General features: G+C 30.5%; 2 protein-coding genes and 1 long non-coding RNA gene across 4 annotated transcripts; 1 reads left to right on the forward strand and 2 right to left on the reverse strand.

The window, feature by feature from the left end:
- Positions 1-39: 39 nt before the first annotated feature.
- Positions 40-1,015, forward strand: LOC112747574 (putative receptor-like protein kinase At3g47110). The gene is made up of 2 exons (XM_025795662.3): positions 40-308; positions 400-1,015. Exons 1-2 carry the CDS (start codon positions 194-196, stop codon positions 825-827), a joined length of 543 nt encoding a protein of 180 aa, XP_025651447.1. The 5' UTR covers positions 40-193; the 3' UTR covers positions 828-1,015.
- Positions 1,016-1,068: 53 nt separating this feature from the next.
- LOC112747572 (rop guanine nucleotide exchange factor 14-like) lies at positions 1,069-8,404 on the reverse strand. Of its 2 annotated transcripts, XM_072217494.1 has the most exons (9): positions 8,003-8,169; positions 7,050-7,236; positions 4,619-6,044; positions 3,598-3,984; positions 3,134-3,288; positions 2,966-3,040; positions 2,597-2,866; positions 2,156-2,503; positions 1,069-1,793 (listed from the first exon to the last, which is right to left on the reverse strand). In XM_072217494.1, exons 3-9 carry the CDS (start codon positions 4,620-4,622, stop codon positions 1,413-1,415), a joined length of 1,620 nt encoding a protein of 539 aa, XP_072073595.1. In that variant the 5' UTR covers positions 4,623-6,044; positions 7,050-7,236; positions 8,003-8,169; the 3' UTR covers positions 1,069-1,412. The 2 variants fall into 2 exon arrangements, with proteins under 2 accessions (XP_072073595.1, XP_025651442.1); XM_025795657.3 differs by lacking the exon at positions 4,619-6,044 and having other exon boundaries at positions 8,003-8,404.
- Positions 8,405-17,668: 9,264 nt separating this feature from the next.
- LOC112747575 (uncharacterized) lies at positions 17,669-20,700 on the reverse strand. The gene is made up of 2 exons (XR_003174930.3): positions 20,412-20,700; positions 17,669-20,139 (listed from the first exon to the last, which is right to left on the reverse strand). It is a non-coding gene; the product is annotated as an uncharacterized lncRNA (long non-coding RNA).
- Between the last annotated feature and the right edge of the window lie 787 nt (positions 20,701-21,487).

Here is a 21,487-nt window from a genome sequence, read left to right on the forward strand (position 1 = left end):
ATATACAAACAAAAGAAAACCCACTAAAAAAAGGCTTCTTGTTCCTCAACCATGCATATGAGGCAGTCTTTCTCTTTTGTTTTACCCATATTTTGTCACTACTTTTATAAGCTTACCATGTTTTGTCCCAAACACTAGTAGTAGTGCCCTTCATTGTGATTTAAAGCCAAGCAATGTTCTTCTTGACAATTCCATGGTAGCTCATGTCAGTGATTTTGGCTTAGCAAGGTTGCTTTCAACCATTGGAGTGTCTCATATTGAAAGTAGTATAATTGGACTAAAGGGAACTATTGGTTATGCTCCTTCAGGTATCACACAATTTTGAAACCTTATAGTAACCTGAACCTTCATGTTTTATATATACAGCTTCAAGATAATAACTTTAACTTTGCATTTCAGAGTATGGAATGGGTTCTAAGGTGTCAATTGAAGGTGATATGTATAGTTTTGGATTTCTAATTTTAGAAATGTTAACCGGAAAAAGACCAACAGATGAAATGTTCAAAGATGGTTACGATCTTCGTAGTTATGTCGAAATGTCACTTCCACATGACATTTTGAACATTTTGGATCTAACTATATTACATGAGGAATCAAAACAAGCTGCAACAAGAATTGATGAGGACCTAATAGGCCTTATGCATGCTAATGCAGAGAATTGTTTGCTTTCACTCTCTAGGGTTGGACTTGCTTGTTCAGTGGATTCACCAAATAGAAGGATGAGTATGGTTCATGTCATACAGGAACTGAATCTGATAAAAACTACTATTGGTTCTGATAGCTTAATGGAGGCTGAGGAACCAACTCAAACTATTGCTTCTACTTGAGTGATTTTATCTTTCTATTGCTACTTTTGATTGTCTTTCTTTCTGCTCATCTTCTAAGTCCGGCCTCCAAGAAAGCTTTTTCATTTTAGATTTTTACCTTTTTTCAATAATTCTATGTGTAATTTTCATTCTGTAAGAGTAAACTAAACTTTTTCTCTCTGAAGTTATGTGATAATTATTACATTTTACCTTTTGCTTTGTTATGCTTATATTGAAACCATAACTATAGCATGTGAACTAATTTGAACAAATATTAACAAATATTGACATTTGAATAAACATACCCAGATTCCTCTTGAATTTCAGGTTGTTGAAATTTGAACTTGTCAAATGTTAACAAATATTGAAGCTCAAATCACTAACTAATTTGTGAATTCTGAAACTTGGGTATGATATATAAATATTCAATTGTCAAGTCATACACATGAAACTCAACAATATACAGAAACAACCTACGACTAGGATTGTGCAAAGTTAACTATAAAACCATCCAAAATTTACGAGAAGGCAAACCTACTAGTTTGCTTCTATTTTTACCAAGTTTATATAGTAAGATTTACAAAGGATGGCTATGGAAAGCCACTGCTATGGGGAATTTTGAGCAGAAATACTTGCACAAGCTTCCCTGCCAATGCACCAAACTCGGCTCCGACTAGGAGTAGCCGATACTGAGCTGGACTTGGCATCAATTGATGAGAATTCTATATCAGAAGTACTGCCACAACTCGATTCGCAGTACTGATGATCCAATTTGTTCATCCTATCAAGTAAGGAGTGCCTGATATGTGAACCAACCACCCATGCTTCGGAGAGGTTCGTCAATGCTGGGGAGCAGATTGAGGTCGCTGGTGAGTTAGGATTGCTTAGAGAATCTTCTTGCAGTATATCTCCAATTCTAGAGAGGATGCTGAAGGCTAAGTTTCCAAGAACTCTGGAATAAGCCTCCAAAATGGACTGCCCAATGTCCTACATAAGTAGACACAGACAAAGGTTATATAGTTCTTGTTTTTTTGCTTTTCTTTTTCAAGAAACTTCACAGAAAATCCTGTCTTTTTGTTCTTATTTTGTATTTTCATTTTTACATCACAATAAGGGTAATAGGATAAGCTTCCGGCCCGCAATAAATTGGATGCTTTTACTTTTCTTTTCAATTGTTTTCTCTCTTTTTTATTTTTTATTTTTTTTTGGCTTGAAACTGTATATGGCATTGACTTGTTCAAAGTATTTTTGGAACAAACACATAGGCAGGGCTGTGAGTGAAGCAGATAAAACCAAAATACAAAAAGATTGCAGCTTGATTTCTACACTACTAATAGTACAAAACTCACCTTGCCATATTGAACTTTAGTAGCATCAAGAAATGTTTGAGGAAGGTTTGGATATCTGAGTTTAATCAGCTGCAAAAGTGTTTCTGCCCGTTCTAATAATAACTCCATTTTATCAACCTCTGACATAGAGTCTTTCCCAAAAGACCATGAAGTTCTAACTGGGGATTTGCCATTAAGTTGTTCTGCAATTCTCTGTTTCCATGAGAACATAGCAGCTTCCAATTTGTTAATGGTGTCAAGGGCGTAATGCTCAGATTTTAGATTCAGGGATTTAAGCATATCTTCTGGAGAGCTTGATTCAGCTGTCAAAACCTTGTAAAGTTCCTGTCCAAGGTTTGCCTTTCCAGACTGTGACAAAGAAGACATCAAGCAGATTTAGTTACAAGGCAACGTACTCTAACAGCATTGAAATTTCTTGAAAATGTATCACTAGATTTTCACCTTTGCAAGTGCATCCTTAATAATATCTGGCACAGGCATCTCATGCAGCACATTTTCATTGATAGATTTGGCAGCCTTGAACACTTGACGTAGCACCCTTCCCTGATGAAGCAGCCTCTTCCTTGCAGTGTCCGAAAGGCCGGTTCTTGGAACTTGGGGTGACGGAAGCCACCACCTTTTGCTTTGCTGTGAACTCGTGCTCCTCCCTTCGGCCCTGCTTCCTCCCTCTGCATACCAGAATTCAGTATCTACCATCGAATCTAGTGCCTCCTGTACATTGGAAAACACCAAAACACAAATAGAAGTCTTGGTAAGTCATTTGAAATTTTAAGTCCAAGGTCAATGGATGACAATAAAGAGATGACATACAATAAGCATGGAGTCCAACTTCTGAAGTGCTGGAAGGTTCATGTGGATGTCTGCGCGTGCTTTCGGGGTCATAATCTGAATAAAAGAGATCACTCACTAAATTCAATATAACGCATTATACGAAAAGAAAAATTACAATCTTTACCATCATGCTTAAATATATTATACCTCAAACATCCCTCCATTGGCACCACTTTGCTTCGCAGGTACTAGCTCAACCATGTAGTTGGTAGGAGACAGTAACCAGTCCATTTCTCTTCTCCATTTGCTCTTCCTTTCTTCAGATAGAGGTTCCAATTTCCAAAGCTCACCAAAAATTGTCACTGCATAGGTTCATTAAGTAAGCACTTAGATTGGCTTAAAAAGGAAACCAGAATAGAAATTATTAATGAATGAGCAACAGCCATGTACTTAAGTTAAGTTCTATGGTTTAAATTCAATATATGGTTTATAATATTTTTATTTTATTTTTGTATTTTTGACAATTGACATAAGAAGCATTAACTAGCCAATCCTTCTGTCTGCGGCTGTGTTAAAACCCAGAATGAAGAGTTTTGCTGGCAAGTGGTTCTACCTAACTCAAGCAGAATTGTGATGTGATTATTAATTATTCATATGAACTCGGGGCAGACCTGCTAGGTTTGTGATGGCATTCGACAGCGCCAAAGCTGTGTTGAGTCCCTTGGTTCCCCCTGTGACATCTTCACCTAACAACAGCTTTGAAAATTTTTCCTTCATGGCTTCCACATCCGAATATTGGATAGCATAAGAAGGTTTCTCTTTGGCATAAAAGTGCTGAGGACTTTCCGCGAGTTCCCATACTTCTTGCTCATCCCTTTTCATTGTTAAGCATTTCGAAGAGAATGATCCAAAAGCATCTTTGCTGGACGAGCAAGTAGTGGAATCATCATCTTCAAATGAATCAGTTATGCATCCATCTCCTCTGCTTGTTCTGCTTTCATCTTCATATGACTGATTATTTAGAATGCAACTCTCAAGTCCATTATACGTCATTATCCCTGAAAAAGATTTCGTTCTAAATTCATTAAAAACTGTGATTCCAAGCAGTTGTTATACTTAGGATTGAAAATTAACAATGTAGTTAAAAGATTTAGAACATAAAAAAGGCCTTGCTGTCAATGTTGAAATAATACAGGAATATATTCTCTGCTGCTAGACAAGTATGCATGCAATGCAGGCATAAAGCCAAACGTTACATAGCATTTTTTTAAACAATTAGGACTCTGGTATTAGAATAACTACATTACATGAATATAATTAATTGGTACATTAGAAATAGAAATCTGAATTATTTATAATTTCATTAGCTAGTAGCACGATACATCTAAGAAATAGCACTAATAAAGTATAGATCTCCCAATAGAAGACAAAAAGAGCCTTGACAAGTGGTTGGATAGAGTTAATTCTATCATGGAGAATGAATAATTCAGATTCCCTCACTTCTCTGACACACGATTATTGTTACCTCCAAGTTCATGTAAATTTTATAAGGCAACCTATATCAAGATTGACTAGATTACATGTTATGCTGGCTAGCCAAAATCCATATATTTTTCCAACCACTATATTGTCGCAAGCAATAATGCAACGGTATTTACACATCAAAGTTATAAAAAATAAATATAAATTTACCCATCAAAGTATTCGCACATGAGACAAACAGATAAGGGCATAGCCATCACTTCCCCATCTGTCAAATCTGTTCAGAACCTTGCATGTTTTACATCATAAGCACCAAGCACGTAGTCACATGCAACTATTTATCAACGACTCTTTACGTCTTCAACAAAAATAATAATCATTTTGGACATAGAACACTAGAGTTGAGAATACAAAGAGACAATGGAGAGGGATATAAGATAGGTAGTTTGTTTTTGGAAGATTTATTAGAAAGTTAGGAAATTTTTTGAAACAAAAGTGATACATAAACAACGGATTTTGACTACTATACTAATTAAGAACTTGATATAAGTTCCATAAAATACATATCTCTATTATTTTTTAGTGTACTTGTTAGTGTAGATGTATAGTTATCTAAATAGATTGTTTCCATGGCATTTATGTTTTTTTTTTAATCATTATGAAAAATTAGAGACACTTCACGATTTATAACATAGGGTAAATTAAAATTAAGTACACTTAAGATAATACCCAATATTTGGTTTCATTTGTCTCTAGTTAGGAGCAGATGAAAGTTGTTCAGCAACATGCATAACCCGGGATTTATGCATGTAGGACAAAGATTCCAAATGGAAGTGAGAAGTTTCGGGTGACAATAATGACAGGATAGAAACAACAAAAGCTCATGCAGTTGAAGCCAAACAGATGAAAAGAAAGAAAGAAAGAATCCCCTAAAATCCATAGTAGAAAGACCAAAGGAAAGAACAAGAGAGAAGAATAGTAGGGCAATGAGTGGTGCGTCCCCACTCCGAACCTCATTTACTTACTTCAGTTTGTCAGAATCAAAGGCAGAGAAAGAAAGAAAGAAAGAAAAGTAGATAGTAGTTGCGTCTAATTAACAACACTATCCTGGGCCCCATGCCACACCTACATGTCGGTCATTAGACTTTTCACAATCAATATTTTCATTACTTTAGGGACACAAACAATAAAAAAATAAATACAGTACCCAACTTAATTAGAAACACAAAAATGCTACCTTTCATTTGGATCAAGATCCTCTAAAATGAAAAAATTGGTAAAATAGTAAATTAAAAAGTTAAATATTTTTAAATTAAGATAATGAGAACACATTTTATGAAAGTTACAAACGATTAACCCATCACTTTATCTCCTTTGATGATCCAAATTCGTGTAAACAAACGCTTCTGCACTACTATAGCAGTTTCGTTTTCTTTGTTCTATTTTCACCATGGCAGCATGACTCTTGTGATTGTTCTTATCTCAAACAATAAGAGGAGCCATGTCACAATCTGAAATAATGGATCGAAGCAAACGGTTTGAAATTGTGGGGTGCCACCATTTGCCTCAGGGAAATTTTGATAGAGAAACCTCGCCGTTGTGGGAATATCAAATATAAATTGGTCCCCTTCCCTTTCTTCAAACCAAATAAAAATGTATGAGAAAGAATAAAAGGCTCCCAACGTAAAGATCCTAATTTCTACACTTGGCTGAAATTTCAGGATCAAGAAAAATTATATTGAATGGAGTAGGTGAAGATCTACAGTTAAACTCGTTAGCTTTAAATAATTGAAAGAACTGTATGGTAATAACTGGTCAAGCTATACAATTAGAAAATGAGGAAGTGTCCTCAAAGTCAAATTTACCTACTCTGAGTGGAAGAGTACAACTAATTAACTATTTAGGATCACGGTTGAAGACTAGATTCATTCGCTTAATTAATTTCGATAATATATATTATGATCTCAATTTATTAAAAAGGTGGTGTTACAACTTACAGCAGATAGAGAAGGAGTGAAATTTATTATATACGAGGCTGTGACAAGTTTGATTAATTAATAACTTAACAAGCCCTGCAATCAAGTGAACACTAAACCTATACTAGCTAGGAATATAGTAATATAGTATCATGAATAAATAACTTACTGGCCGCATGAAATTGTAGATATTGATTTCAAATTCAAATATTGCTTTCTTACTATTGTTGATGAGAGATAATAAAAATAAATGGATAAACATACATTGCCTGCTTGAACCTTGAAAAACATTTAAATCTGATCAATGGGTTGGTTGCTTTTATTTTAGGGAAGATTCAGAGAAATATATACCACGGCAGAGACGTAATAATTTCTTACTTCCATTTTAGAAAACTAGCTTAGTCATGAAATTATTTTAAGTCTCTTATAATGTAACATGGGAGAGGCATTGTGAGACAGAGGTATCGGCAGGTAGTGGACCCCACAACTCTCTTTACATGTCTTTAATGTTAAAGACTACAATAAGAAACTCATGTACTAATTAATCGAAGTGTTATAATGTGTTATATTATAAATACCTAAAAAAACAAAAAAACAAAACAAAAATGAATAAATAAACAAGTGAGTTATTACTTATTAGAGTATGCAAGAGAGTATGAACTTACTTTGTTGGTCATCAAAATCAATGCTAATTTTCCATTGTCTAGAGCAGCAAGCAAGTTTGTTTCTCATGGTGAAGATCCCTCTTTCCTTGTTGCCCATCTTATCCCACGGTCTTTGTATAATAAGCAAGACAAGGTCACTGACTCAGTCTAGCTTCAATAACTCTTCCTCTGACCCCTTCACCCAACACTGTACCAAATACCATTACTCACCCTCAATTCTCAAACAAATTTTTCATCAAATTAGATATAATATTGTTCATAATATGGAAGTTAATTGAGTATTAATCAGTCAGGGTACAAGCACAATGGCATTGGCATCATGGGCCACCATGTCATAGTATTCCCTCAGCATTAAATTTCACAGACAAAGTCACGCTTGAAATAATTCCCACAGCACCCGGGTTTCAAAATAAATCAAATAAAATCAAATTCCACTACATGATCACAAATTTTACTCATGAATCCAATAATGCATACTCAATCACGTTATATTAGCCAAGTTATGATGTATAATTATGATACATTATGGGATGATTATTAGATTAAACTGAAATTTAATTATTTAGTTGTAGTTACTAATTAGTAATTACTAATTAATTACACTTTGGTTGTAAAGACTAAAGAAAGGAAACATAGAAAGAAAAAAAATAAAAATAAAAGTGTTGTTGGAGCAAAAGGTTACTAACATTAGTAACCTTTTTGAAGCAGAGTTGGTCAAAAGTTCAAAACCACAAATCAAACCGTCATAAAGCAAATCAATGGAGTCTAAACCATGGGTCACACAAATTCCACCCTTTTTCGGGTCCCTTAACAAAGATACCAGAAGAAAAAGTGGCATTTTTTCCCTTCTCTTTTCAGCTGAAACAAACAATCCCTTGCGACGCATGAGAAAGCTAACAATAACTGAACCTAAAACAGTGTAAATTAGAAAGAGGCAAAAGAAATGAACAAACCTGAGAGAACGAAACCTAGCATAGCATTGTTGATTGTAGAAGGCGAGTAAACAATGGTGGAACAAAGCTGGTTGGAATTGGAAAAAAAAAAGGCGTGTGTTGATTTTAATAGCACGAAAAATGAGAGAGAGAGAGAGAGAGAGAGAGAGAGAGAGTCGTTGAAGAAGGGAGAGAGGGAGAGAGAGGGAGAAAGAAAAAGAAGAGGAGAGTGAAGAGTGAAGAAGGCTCCTCAGCAGTAAGTGAATCTTGACCGTTGAAAATAGTGGTCCAAGTGAGTCAAACGGTGTAGATTGCGTGAGGGATTAGTTCAGAGGGGACGATGGTAGGGTGGGGCCCATGGGATAGCGCTCTGTCATTTCATTTGGTTCAAAGTAAAATATCATAATCATGGTCTTGCATTTCAAATTCAATAAATTATTACTAACCTATATATCACTCTAGCTATCTCTATGCATTCATTAATTCATTAATCATTACTAATAGTTCGATTTTAAATTTCATTTGTATAGTGTAGCTGATATTCTTTCAGAAAAATAGATTAATGATTTAGTAATTTATTTTTTTAGTCATATTTTAAATTTTTAAATGAGTAAAATTTACATATATATCTTATCTTTTAAAGAAAATCAAATATTAAAATATTTGTCTTTATTTAAAAATTAAAAGAATATAATAATTTTTGAATAAAAAAAATTGTTTGTTAATTTTATTTGATATTTTATTGAATTTTTCAAATATTGAATATTTATTGCCAAATAAAAAATTGTCTTCCATGAAGATTTAATGGGACATCTTCATAGTAATTTTATAATTTAATAAGAAACTAAATTATTTACCAAACTAGCGAATTGTGTATATAATAAATGAATAAATTTGAAATTGATGATGATTTTTTTTTCCTTTGAATAACATTTGGAGCTATATTTGTTTATGAGAGTCCTTTTTTATGAACATATTTCTGAATAATATATAGTACTTAGTTATTTACTATAGTTACATATTTGTTAAAAAATTATATAAAAAATATATCTAAGTTATCTTTATATGAAAAACATGATACGCTTTAAAATTTATTTTTATATAATTTACTAATAAGTATATGTGATACTTATTTTAATTTTTATTTTTAATAAAAAACATTATTATATAATTAAATTGAATCTCAATAAAAATAATATATTTTAATGGTGTTACTAATATAAATTTATTTTAAAAAAATTACAAAATTGTAAATACTTTTTTTTTTCATTAGCTTTTACATTTTATTTTAATTTTTTTAATTTGTTTTAGTTTTATCTTTAATAGTTTAGTCTACTCTTATTTTTAAGTGAGACAAGATATAATAATGTAGTGTACGTCAACTAATAGTTTTACGTATTAGTAAATATGTCAATATTTCTATTAATAGTACTAACACTCAATGGCATAGTTAAAATATATTTATAATGTTAGAAATACAATTAAAACAAATTAAACATTAAAAATATTTTTAAAATTTTTCAAAATATTAGAAAAAAAAAAGTATACTTTAACTTACCAAATGAAGTGAATCAAGTATTCAAGTGATAAGTGATACCAACAACTAAACATTGAGTTTCACTCAGAGAGAATGGGGCAAAACATTTAATGGATATAATTTCAAATTTCAAATTGTATATGAAGTGAGTTAAAATAATTAACTAGAATAGTATAAATGAGATACAAACATATATCCAATTAATGTCTTAAGGGTTTTCCATCTGATTATTATCAAATTGTTTGGAGTTGGTCACATGACTGATATTGACTTAGAATTAACTCAACAATTAATAAATAAACAAGCTAGATTCACATGCAAGAAACCAACCTAAACGTTATGAAATACAAGACATTAATAAATAAATAATTTTTAGGTAGACAATTCTAACGAATGAGTAGGATTTAAAAGAAGAACGTTCAGAATTCAAACTTAACGCATGGTTTATTATATATATGATAGAAAAATAATTTGTCAAAACCTGTGAGCCATAACACAATTAAGCATGCATATGCGAGTGATGTATGTGGCTGCATGCATACATTATTTTTTTAAAAATATTATTTATACACTAAAATTAATCATTAAAATCAGCTACTAATATATTTATATATAAATATATATATAATTTAATTATTTTTAATGTATATTTATATATATGTATAATTTAAAATCGACTATTGGTATAAATTTATATTAATAACGATTTTAATAACTAATTTTAGTGTACATACACTTCAGTGTTATTTTTTAACCTAATTCCCCTAATTTGAGGGCCAATAAACGTGCCGATACTAAGGGCCACTGTCTCTTAATTTGTCCTTATTTGTCTTGTATTCACATCAACCAGCAATGGCATATACCCTGGGGATTGGGGAATAAATCTTCTGCTATTGTCAACTATAATTTTTCATTATATATTTTTTGTGTAGAATAAAGAAAACATATATATGATAAAAAAAATATTATATTATAAAATATTACACTTAATAATATTAGTAGGATCTATATATACCCCTCGTATGTATGCTTCCGAAGCGAGAAATTGAGAACTATGTATACCACTGTAATGTGAGAAATTGAAAAAATTACACAGTACATAATAAGAATTTTTAAGATGGGAGAAAAATTGTGGTATTGTTGAAAATACTGTAATTGCCAAACTTTAATTACAAAGCTTAAAAGACACTCAAAAGTAATTAACCAGAGTCGGGAGCTAAAACTTTTGTTCGAAAGAGAGCAACATAAAAAAAAATTCTGCTACCATATTTTTTATAATACATAATAAAATTATTATTAGTAAAAAATTTTAAATAAAATTTTTAATAAATATAAAATAAATACTTTGAAAATTTAAATTTTTTATATTTTTAATAAAAAAATTAATTTATAATTTTAACCTATGTTCTTAAAGCACAAATTAGATAAACTCAAAGTATAATTAGATAAGAAGTTAAACAATAAAATTAAGAGGGTTCAAATCTTAATAATAAAGATTGAAATGTAGTATATATAAGGTATGATGAATTGATGTACTATTCATAGTAAAAAAAAAAAAAAAACTATTGCAGTAGTCTTGCATACAAAAATATAATTGATATAAAATTGTTCATTTTTTAATTCAATGAAAAAAAATACAAATATTAAAAAGAAGTATCACCACTCTTTAACCAAAGATGCATATGTGAGGATCTTTAGTCACTAAAACAAAACATAATGGAATAAAGAGCAATGTTAGAGAGCCAAAGAGGTATTAACTAAAAATTAATCAAATATTTTTGGATGAATCTAAAATGTCTATGAATTAATATATATGGATGTTTTTTTATGAATGTTCTTTTATATATTTTTCGAATTTTTTTGTATTGCAAATGTGAATATCTCTATTTCTTTAAGAATTTTATATTTTTTAATTTATAAATATTTAATTATTTTTGCTAAAATATAATTAGATGTTTCTTTTGTTAAGTGTTATGATGTTTTTTTTATGGTGGATTCTATGGTGTAGAAAGGAAATTATTTCTACATGTATAGAAGGATATGTGTCAATGCATTAGCAGTTTATGTTGATGGCTTTTGGATGGGGAAGAATTAATTAGAGTACACAAGTATTGATTCATTGGACCCACAAAAAAAAAAGAGTGTGTGACATTATATATGTGTCATAAAGACAACTTATTAGGTTTTTTTATTTTAATAAATTGAATAAATATTTTATTTATTAAAATAAATAATTTAAAAAATTATTACCATGTAGACGAGATATATGTATTTATAAATATAAAAATATATTTTATAAAAATAATAAAAATATTAATAATTTAAACTAGACCAAACTCTTAAAAATAGAACATTCAATTAATATGGAAGGTAGACGATCTTAACCGTACTACGTCCATCCACCGGCGTTTTTTATTAGAATTTACACTAAATCAGTTCAAATAATAATAAGGCGGGATTCGAATCCCCAACACTTGCTTAAGCAAATTAGTGAGCTAACTACTAGACCAAGTTCATTAATTAGTTAGTTAAAACCGCCTATTTCTTCTATTATTTTGAAACTGCTCATCTTTTCTATTATTTGAAACTGCTCATCTTTCTTATTATTTGAAATATTCTATTTTTAAGAGTTTGATTTAATTTAAATTATTAATATTTTTTATTATTTTCAAAAATTATATTTTTATATTTACAAATACATATATCTCGTTTACAGTAAGGAGATATATGAAAATTGAAAAAATACACATATCTCAATACGGATAAAATTATCTCGTTTACAGTATAAACAAGATAAGAGATGCTTATGTATTTTCCTAATAATTTTTAAAATTATTTATTTCAGAAAATAAAATATTTATTTAATTTATTAAAATAAAAAATTCCCACATATTATTTGATTTATTGTTAATAAATATGTATATCACTAATCAAATTAGAATTAAGTCCATTAGATGAAAAAAAATTTGAAAAAAAAAATATTTTTTTAATATTAACCAAAATATTTTTCATAGAATTTGAAAAAGAAAAAGATTTGGAGACTAACTTACTTTCACTCTTAAAATTATTACTATTAAAAACGAAAAAATATATAATTTAAGTAATAGGTAATTACTATTCATTTACTGTGGTTAACAAATTTAATTTGTTTTTATAATTATATGTCCTAAATATATTACTAATTATTTTTATATTTTTAATATTTTACATGTTTTAATTTATAAATTGAATTGATAATTTACTATTATTAATAAATTTAATTTGTTTTTATAATTATATGTCCTAAATATATTACTAATTATTTTTATATTTTTAATATTTTACATGTTTTAATTTATAAATTGAATTGATAATTTACTATTATTAAAGGTATCCCATTTTTTAGAAGAAAATATTTAACTTTGAACAAAAGACTAAATTAGAACGATATAAAATGTTTTAGACAAAAATAAAATATTAATATAATTTTTGAAAATAATAAAAAATATCAATAATTTAAATTAAATCAAACTCTTAAAAATATAATATTTCAAATAATAAGAAAGATGAGCAGTTTCAAAATAATAGAAGAAATAGGTGGTTTTAACTAATTAATTAATGAACTTGGTCTAGTGATTAGCTCACTAATTTGCTTAAGCAAGTGTTGGGGATTCGAATCCCCCCTTATTATTATTTGAATTGATTTAGTGTAAATTCTAATAAAAAACCCCGGTGGATGGACGTAGTACGGTTAAGATCGTTCACCTTCCATATTAATTGAAATGTTCTATTTTTAAGAGTTTGGTCTAATTTAAATTATTAATATTTTTATTATTTTTATAAAATATATTTTTATATTTATAAATACATATATCTCGTCTACATGGTAATAATTTTTTAAATTATTTATTTTAATAAATAAAATATTTATTTAATTTATTAAAATAAAAAAACCTAATAAATTGTCTTTATGACACACATATAATGTCACACACTCTCTTTTTTTTGTGGGTCCAATAAATCAACAATTGTGTACTCTAATTAATTCTTCCCCATCTAAGAACCATCAACATAAACTACTAATGCATTGACACCTATCCTTCTACACATGTAGAAATAATTTTCTTTCTACACCATAGAATCCACCTTTTTTTATATTAAATGAATATTTTTTTATAATCTCTCTCGTAGCTATCCTTGTGGCTATCCTCCCTACGATGATGAGAAGCACGGACTTGTAGCCATAGTCATCATATGCATAATCATCACGGTCATGTCCTCCAAACCTGGTAGATTTATCATATCCTCAATCACCATAGTTTTCAATGCTGCCATAACCATCTCGAAACTTATCATATTTTGGGAACATGTCGATATCGGCTTCCCTGTAGGCATCAATCTGATTATACGGCTCATGATAAGCAACAAGCAGTTGCACTCACCGATAATTTAGCTCATGAACCGCACCATAATCCTCAAGAGCCTGTGGATTCAAGAGAATAAGCTATGTTAGCAACAAATAATCAATCATGAGAGGAGTGTTAGTCAAATCCAGTTCTTATTCTCACTGCCCTAACAGCTAGCTTTCTTTTATGGAGCTTTCAACTGCTTCGAACGTGTTCTTGCGAGTGTTCTTGCGAGTGACACCGCGGTTGAGGGTAGATAGTGTTTGAATGAGGTGGTTGAGGAGAGAAGAGGAAAAGGTTTTATCGGTGACAAAGAGAGATCTGTGTGTGTAATTGTTGGAGGTGGGTATGTTAATATGAGAGAGAAGATAAAAGCTTTTATAGGTTTTAATTAGATTTATTTAATTAATTTTAAATTTTTTAAATTTTGAATTCCATAAATTTAAAATTAATTATTAATATAAATTAATGTGATTTTATTTAACTTTTGGCTAATAACCTCTTAGTTTCATATATTTTTCCCTGGAATAAATCACCCATTTTGATGTATTTATCGGTCATTGTATTTATTATTATTGGAGACACATAAGAAGATAAAGATAAGTCAAGGATGACACAACAAAATCAGAATTTCAGAAAAATCACTCTACTATTTTGCATATTTATAAGAAAATAGTTACTAGTAATTTATTAGACTTGTATTGAGTTTATTTTAACAATAATTTATCTAAATTCTTTCTTTAGCACACCTGCAAGCCTAACAAAAAATCCTGTAGCTCAAAGCTTAACACTCTTAAAAATAATTGGGATAAAACTAACTATTCAAATTCTTGAAAAGTTGCAAGCTACACTTCATCACTTCTATTATGTAAAGTTACATTCGAAAGGGAGATAGATTCTAAAAAATAGAAATGAAAACACTAAAATTAAATTAGATCTATATATTATGTTTGGTGTAAAATATATAAGACTGAATTATATTTTAGTATCTCATTTAGTTTAAAATATATTTGACGATAAAATAAAAATATTTACTAAAATACTCTTAGTTATTAAAAAAACATTATTAAAAGTTTCATCCCTCATTTTCTATTAAAAATTTCAGTTTTTTATGTTTTCGCTTTTTAAAAATACTGAAGGCACTAAAATTTTTGTATTTCAAAACTAAAATTCTAGTTTAAATCTCTAGTTACAAAATATGTCTAAGCCTCAATCTTCTAGTTTCAGTTTCAATTTCTAAAAAAATACTACCTAAATAAAAAAAACTCTTTTATATCAAGCTTAATCGAGTCAACTTGAAAACAACTCTATATTAAAATAGATAGTCTAAATTCACATTGGAGAAGCAGAATCATAACAAAAGACAAATCAACTGTTTTACATAAGAAAATAAATCTCAACGTTCATCATTGAGCACCTTGTTTAATAGTTATCTCTAGATCCACCACATACATGCAAAGAAACATAATTTATTATGGTTATTTAGAGAAACACAAACCCAAACATACATATTATCATTGAGAGAATTTTGAGAACCAAAAATTTGTCAATAATAAAAATATTCACACTCATCAACTAAAACTATAATCATATCAACAATTAGTCATGGTAATCAAATCCCTCATATATTGTTCGTTATTAACTAGATCAACTACATAATAGTATTTAGCCATATTATATATAGGGGGAAAACTTAGGGTGATTAGCAATTGTAGGTAGACAATGAAGTACTTAATGGCATTTAAGAGAGTAAGGACCACCAAGCAGAAGAAATAGAGAGAAGAGAGAGGGCAATGATTCATCACTCACTAACTCATTAATCTCAATAATGCTTTGATAGGCTGTTAAGAATATTTGGAGCGGCTGTATCTACTTTGTCCCCTTTCGAAACAAGCACCAAATGAAGCTTTTCCTATACTCCTATTCCTACTATGCCTATCACTCATCACTCACTCACTAATCACTATCAAAATCTGTATCTGCTCGCAAAGAAACAAATTTAAGACTCTTGGCTTAAGAACATCCATATATATGAATATTGTCAACCCCACCATTAGGGGGCCATGCAATTAACTTATAGCGTGTGTGTTTGGGGATAACACATGCACCATACGTACACATCACCTTTATATGTAATGAAAACTAATTTCTTTTAAAAAAAGTTATGTGATAAAATTATACAAGTATGTGAAAAATTAATTTTCAATAAATAAAAAAACTTAATTTTCGTCAGAGAGAAAAAAAATTAACCAAACGCAGCTTTAGGCCAGCTTCTTACAAAGATCTGATGAAACGCATGCCATGTTGTTTCCAAGTTTTTTTAAGATCGATATTGCAATGTGAAACTCAGTTGTTCGCCGCATCAGTGATGGATGATTCAAATCAAAGTCATTTGATTAATGTCTGAAGATGGCATTGTGTGATATGCTTCCTCATCTAATTCTTTTTTTTTTTCTGACTGGCTTCCCTACTGCATAAGCAAATATGTAACGTGCCCTAGTAGAATAGCCCAAACATGAGAAAGCCCTAGTAGAGTAACCCCGGCAGCTACTAACGCAAGTTAGCTCGACGATGGTCTGTGTCCTTTAACTATTTCTCTTAGATTTAATACTGACTAAAGAATGAGCACTAAACTTGTTTGCTTAGAAAGATTGCCTACTTTGTATTTGTGCAGTATCCGAAAAATTAGTCATTGGATTTCGGATTTGATGAATACCTGGTGGCTGGTGCAAACCAAAAAAAGAGTAGCCCGGCAGCTTGGTATGGATCACTAATTAACGCTTTTTCGCAGGACCAAAAATAAAATAGCTCTTTTTAATCCTGCGACCCAAAAGAAAAAGCCACATATTTTCCCACCAAACATTGTCAAAGAAATACGAAACTCATTCTAAAGAACCAAGAAAATGAAAGAATCGAAACTAATCAATGATGTGGATTATGGACCAAAAAATAAAAGAAAAACTAATCAAACAATGTGTATACGATTACATAGCCTAATTATTTTAATAATTAAGTTTAACCAAATTAGTAGACCAAAAAGAATTAATCAAATTAGTTCAATAATTTAAAGAATAATAATAAGAAATTTTAGTTTAAAAAAAAGGAGGGAAAAAAAAAAAGAGAAGATTAAATTAGACTTGATTACAAAAACTTAGCCACCTAGCATTTTTCCAATACACAAACCAACCATGAAGAAAATAGAACAAAGCCATTGATGAACCAACTGCCACAGAAATACTTTAATTTCTGGAAGAATCTATACAAGCAAGATTTAAAAATATGCGTACCATAAATACAGTAAAATTTCCAGGCATTCCATCACACTACTCTGAATTTCATGCACTATGTCATCATCATCCAAATCCATAAAAGAATTCGTATCTACTTATTCAAATTACGAAATACATTTTAGTGGACAAATCCCACGTTACCTTCCTAAATAAGAGAAGCACTAAAAAGCATTTAGCATTGCACGGACAAATCACCGAACTAAGTTGGAATTAGAACTCAAATAAGAACATGTTGCCAAAATAGGGAAGAAGAAAATCATCCTATCCGCTGCAGTTACCAGCAGCAACACGATTCGAGCTATTCCAGCATGAGGGGGAAAAAAAATCGGTCCGCAGAGTCATATACTAATAGTCTAATAGAATAATAATCAAGTCAATGGCTATAATGGTCCAACCCTTTCTCAACACAGCTACAAAAATACAAAGGATATATCTAACACTGAACAAAATGAAAAGCACTTGGAATACAATGAAATAAACCAAAAACACGATAGCGGTGGTTTGATTAATATATGTATACATATAGATGTCTTCACCAATGCCAAACCACATTTACAAAGACTAAAATTACAAAAATTGCAGCAAAACAAAACTTTTGAACAAATCACAAGCATTCCCCATCAACAACCTGAAAAATTCAACCTAAAATTTGACCAGATATCCTTCAAAGCCAAGCACAAGCAGAGTGTATTGTTTTTCCTGCACCAGTTGTTCACCATCTACAACCATGTCTGCACTAAAGCCCAATAGCTAATATACATCTGACTACAAGACAGGATGAACGCAGTTTGCAGTCTTGCGATTATAACAGAGAACCACATTGTGTATGAGATAAAGATTTCATGAACAATGCGAAAGAGAGAGATATTTTGTATATTGATTTTGTCCCATAAAAGAACACACTTCACCATCCTTTGATAGAATATGAAATCCAAATAGAATAGTCACACACCACCAAATGTTAATGTAGTTTATGAGGGTTGACACTTGACAATGGCCAAGGAAAAGTATTATGAGGGTTGACACTTGACAATGGCTAAGGAAAAGTAAAGATGGGATTAACTGGTAACATAAGTATACTGCTCATTTTGCTTGAGTATCCAAAGAGGTTAACTCCATTTGCAGCAAGAATAGTCTAGTGCCAAGTTAAAACATAGGAACTTCTAGATGCAATAAAAATATATTTTGGGGAGCAGAAATGAACACATTCCTTACTTCATGCTTAATGCCTAGATCAAACTACTTTATTACATAATTCTTTAGCCAGTCGAGTCCTCAGCCAATATGGAGTCTACATATTGATATGTCTCAAATTAGCCATAAATCACTTGCTTCCGGTTCAAAATATAGATGAAGCACATTTTTTCTTGAATTACGTACACACATTTGACTAGCATGCAGATAATTGAACTTCATACACAAACTTTCAGTAAGCTTTACAATGAGTAAATATATTAAAATTAAAAGAACATTATTCTTATAGTAAAATATTAGTGGATTAAATAGGCACTAACGTGTTAATCCACCCTTTTTCAAACTCGATGTGTGTAATTTTAACAGATGACGCATTGGTCAACATGACAAGTACTTTGGTCTCTTAATTAATGGTATTCTAATATATGAAGGGTATTTTGAAGAAAAGAATAGGACACCAACTCTGTACTATCCTTTTTATGCATATAGTAGATAGTAGATGTTAATAACTTCCAGCTCATCATTTTGGAGAAAATGAATCACTATAAATAAGTTTCTTCGGTATAAGATAAATCATACAGGGGTTTAACAATGTATGCATTAACAAAGAGAAGAAAATCCACATTGCCATGTGGAAGTACAAAAGGTAATTTGTCGTTTCCACAATATGTAATACTAATGTCTGACAACACTACTGCAGAGTTTATGCATTAAGATATATTGTGCTCGAATGTGAATCAGCAAACCATCATATGCCACAAGCTCATAATTCTTGTAATTTAGACATTTAGTATCCACAATTACTGCTTAGTTCTAGATACACAGCAATACCATTACAGAAGTTTGCAACAAACAAGTTTTTTACCAAAAAATTAACATGAAAGTAAATTAATTGCTAAAAAATAGAAGCAGATAAGCCAGTGTAGGTACATATTTGAATAAATAAGATACAACAGCAACTGAACACTTACTAGGTACCATTCTAATTGATAGCTTTGCAGGTATCCATCAAACGCTTGGCCATCATCATAGAAATAAGTAACAGTTTTAAACTTACACTTGGGAGGACGGATAACTCAAAGCACCTATTGCAAACACAAGATACCTCAAAGCACCTATTACGGTCAATTTTGACCAATTTCAAAAACCGAGAATAATAATAATAATAATAATAATAACTTTACAAGAATTGTTAGCTGCTTTTTAGCTCAACCACTACATCACGGGATATCAGAATATAACCGAATAACAAAAATGGCATGATAACAGCGCACGGAAAAATACAGTTAATTGTCAATTAACATCGCAAGAATGGAAAAACGAATGTGTATTTCCAAGAACAAGTGCTTAAGCAAACTTTGATATTAAAGTCCCGTTGCTTTATAGATCAAACTTTTAAATGAACCTCAAAACAAACCGAAACAATCACTTTCAATTGGTTCTGATGCGGTGAGGTCTATGACCTCCCCAACCTTTTTTTCCCCTTTCTAGTTTCAGAAGCCAATCAACCAGTGTTTGACAGTTAAATAATCAAGAAGACACACAACTTAGCTACAAATGCTTCATAAACTCAAGGCTCAAACACTGCTCCCAAAGCAATTTCAAACAATCACAAACAAGGTTCAGCAAAAGCAACGCAAAAGAATCCGTCTCACTAAACAGTGCTGCCATGGAATGCATTCAACTACCAAAGCATAACTTCATAAAACCTCAAACAAACTATGTAATTCTTCTCTTCCTCCTTCCCTTAATCTGAAAAGTAGACAATAACAAATCGTTGACATTCACACACAATTTACCGTTCAATATCAAGAAATTTTAAGAAAAAGTTAAAAAGTCAAACGAAAATTGAATCCATCTACGGAAAACCTAACTTCAAATCTTTTCGTTAGATTCAGACAACAAACATCAGGATCTACATCATTAATTGACAGCTCTCCACAAATAGTAAATCAAACAACCAAAATCTGTGAGTAAAAAATTCGGATCTGATTAACGGTAATTCGGAAAAGCCATAAAATTACTAGTCGCAGAAGCACTGAAGCAGGATGCAAAGATCCGAGTGAAACTCGCCGGAAAACGACCGGAATCTTCACCGTGGCCTCCGATTCAGTTGATGCAAGGCGGGATCCAAATTCGCCGCCGCCAACGGCATCCATTACGCGCGGGAAGATCGGTTCCCGACCTGCACCAAGCGAATTAGAGACCGCGCAGTGAGAGAAAGAAAAGAAGAATCACCGTAGTCGCCGCCGTTATGGCAGCCGCAGCTTCTTCCCTAAACCACAACACACAGAAGCCGCAGCTTCTCTTTAGATTGGGTTTACGAGGGGTTATTTATAAAGATAACGGACGACCTTGATTTTGACACGTGGCAATTGGAACGCTCCTTCTGTTTCACTGTTTACTCATAACGCAACACAACAAGCGGTAAGGTTTTTTCTTAATAGTTACCCTTTACCTAAGTATCAAAATTCAAAACCACCGATCAAACCAATAAAAAAAGAAGAGTTAGTACAAAGCAGTATAATTGGATTCAAATTAATAGTTACATTAAACAATCATATTTTATTTTTAAGCATAGTATTTTGACGACAAACATGCTTGTATGACGCATTTCGGTTTCAATATACATACTTCTTTTTAATTATTTTTAAAAATATATTTTATTTAATTACATGCACATTAATATTTAACGATTAAAATATTATTAATTGTCAACAACTTTTTAATCAACCTAATTCATATATTTTTTATATTAACACATGATTTAATAATTAAATGACTATTCTCATGAATGATTAAATTATTTTTGCACAAATATATAATACATAAGTTTTTCATATATATGTTTAACGCTTAAATCATGACTGAAATAAATATTTTAGTAATTATTATAATTTTTTCTTATATTTTCATTAATCAATCATATATAGATGTTATTTTTAGAAAAAAAATCACATATTAAATAAGTAAATTTATTAATATTTAAATAAAAATAATTATGTAATGTAATTTAAATATAATAACATTAATCATAAGAGAATCAATTATCTATAATGAGATTTAATATATTATTCTATTAAAAAAATCAATCGCATGA

The sequence above is a fragment of the Arachis hypogaea genome, chromosome 15 (genome assembly GCF_003086295.3).
Source record: "Arachis hypogaea cultivar Tifrunner chromosome 15, arahy.Tifrunner.gnm2.J5K5, whole genome shotgun sequence".
Lineage (NCBI taxonomy): Eukaryota > Viridiplantae > Streptophyta > Magnoliopsida > Fabales > Fabaceae > Arachis > Arachis hypogaea.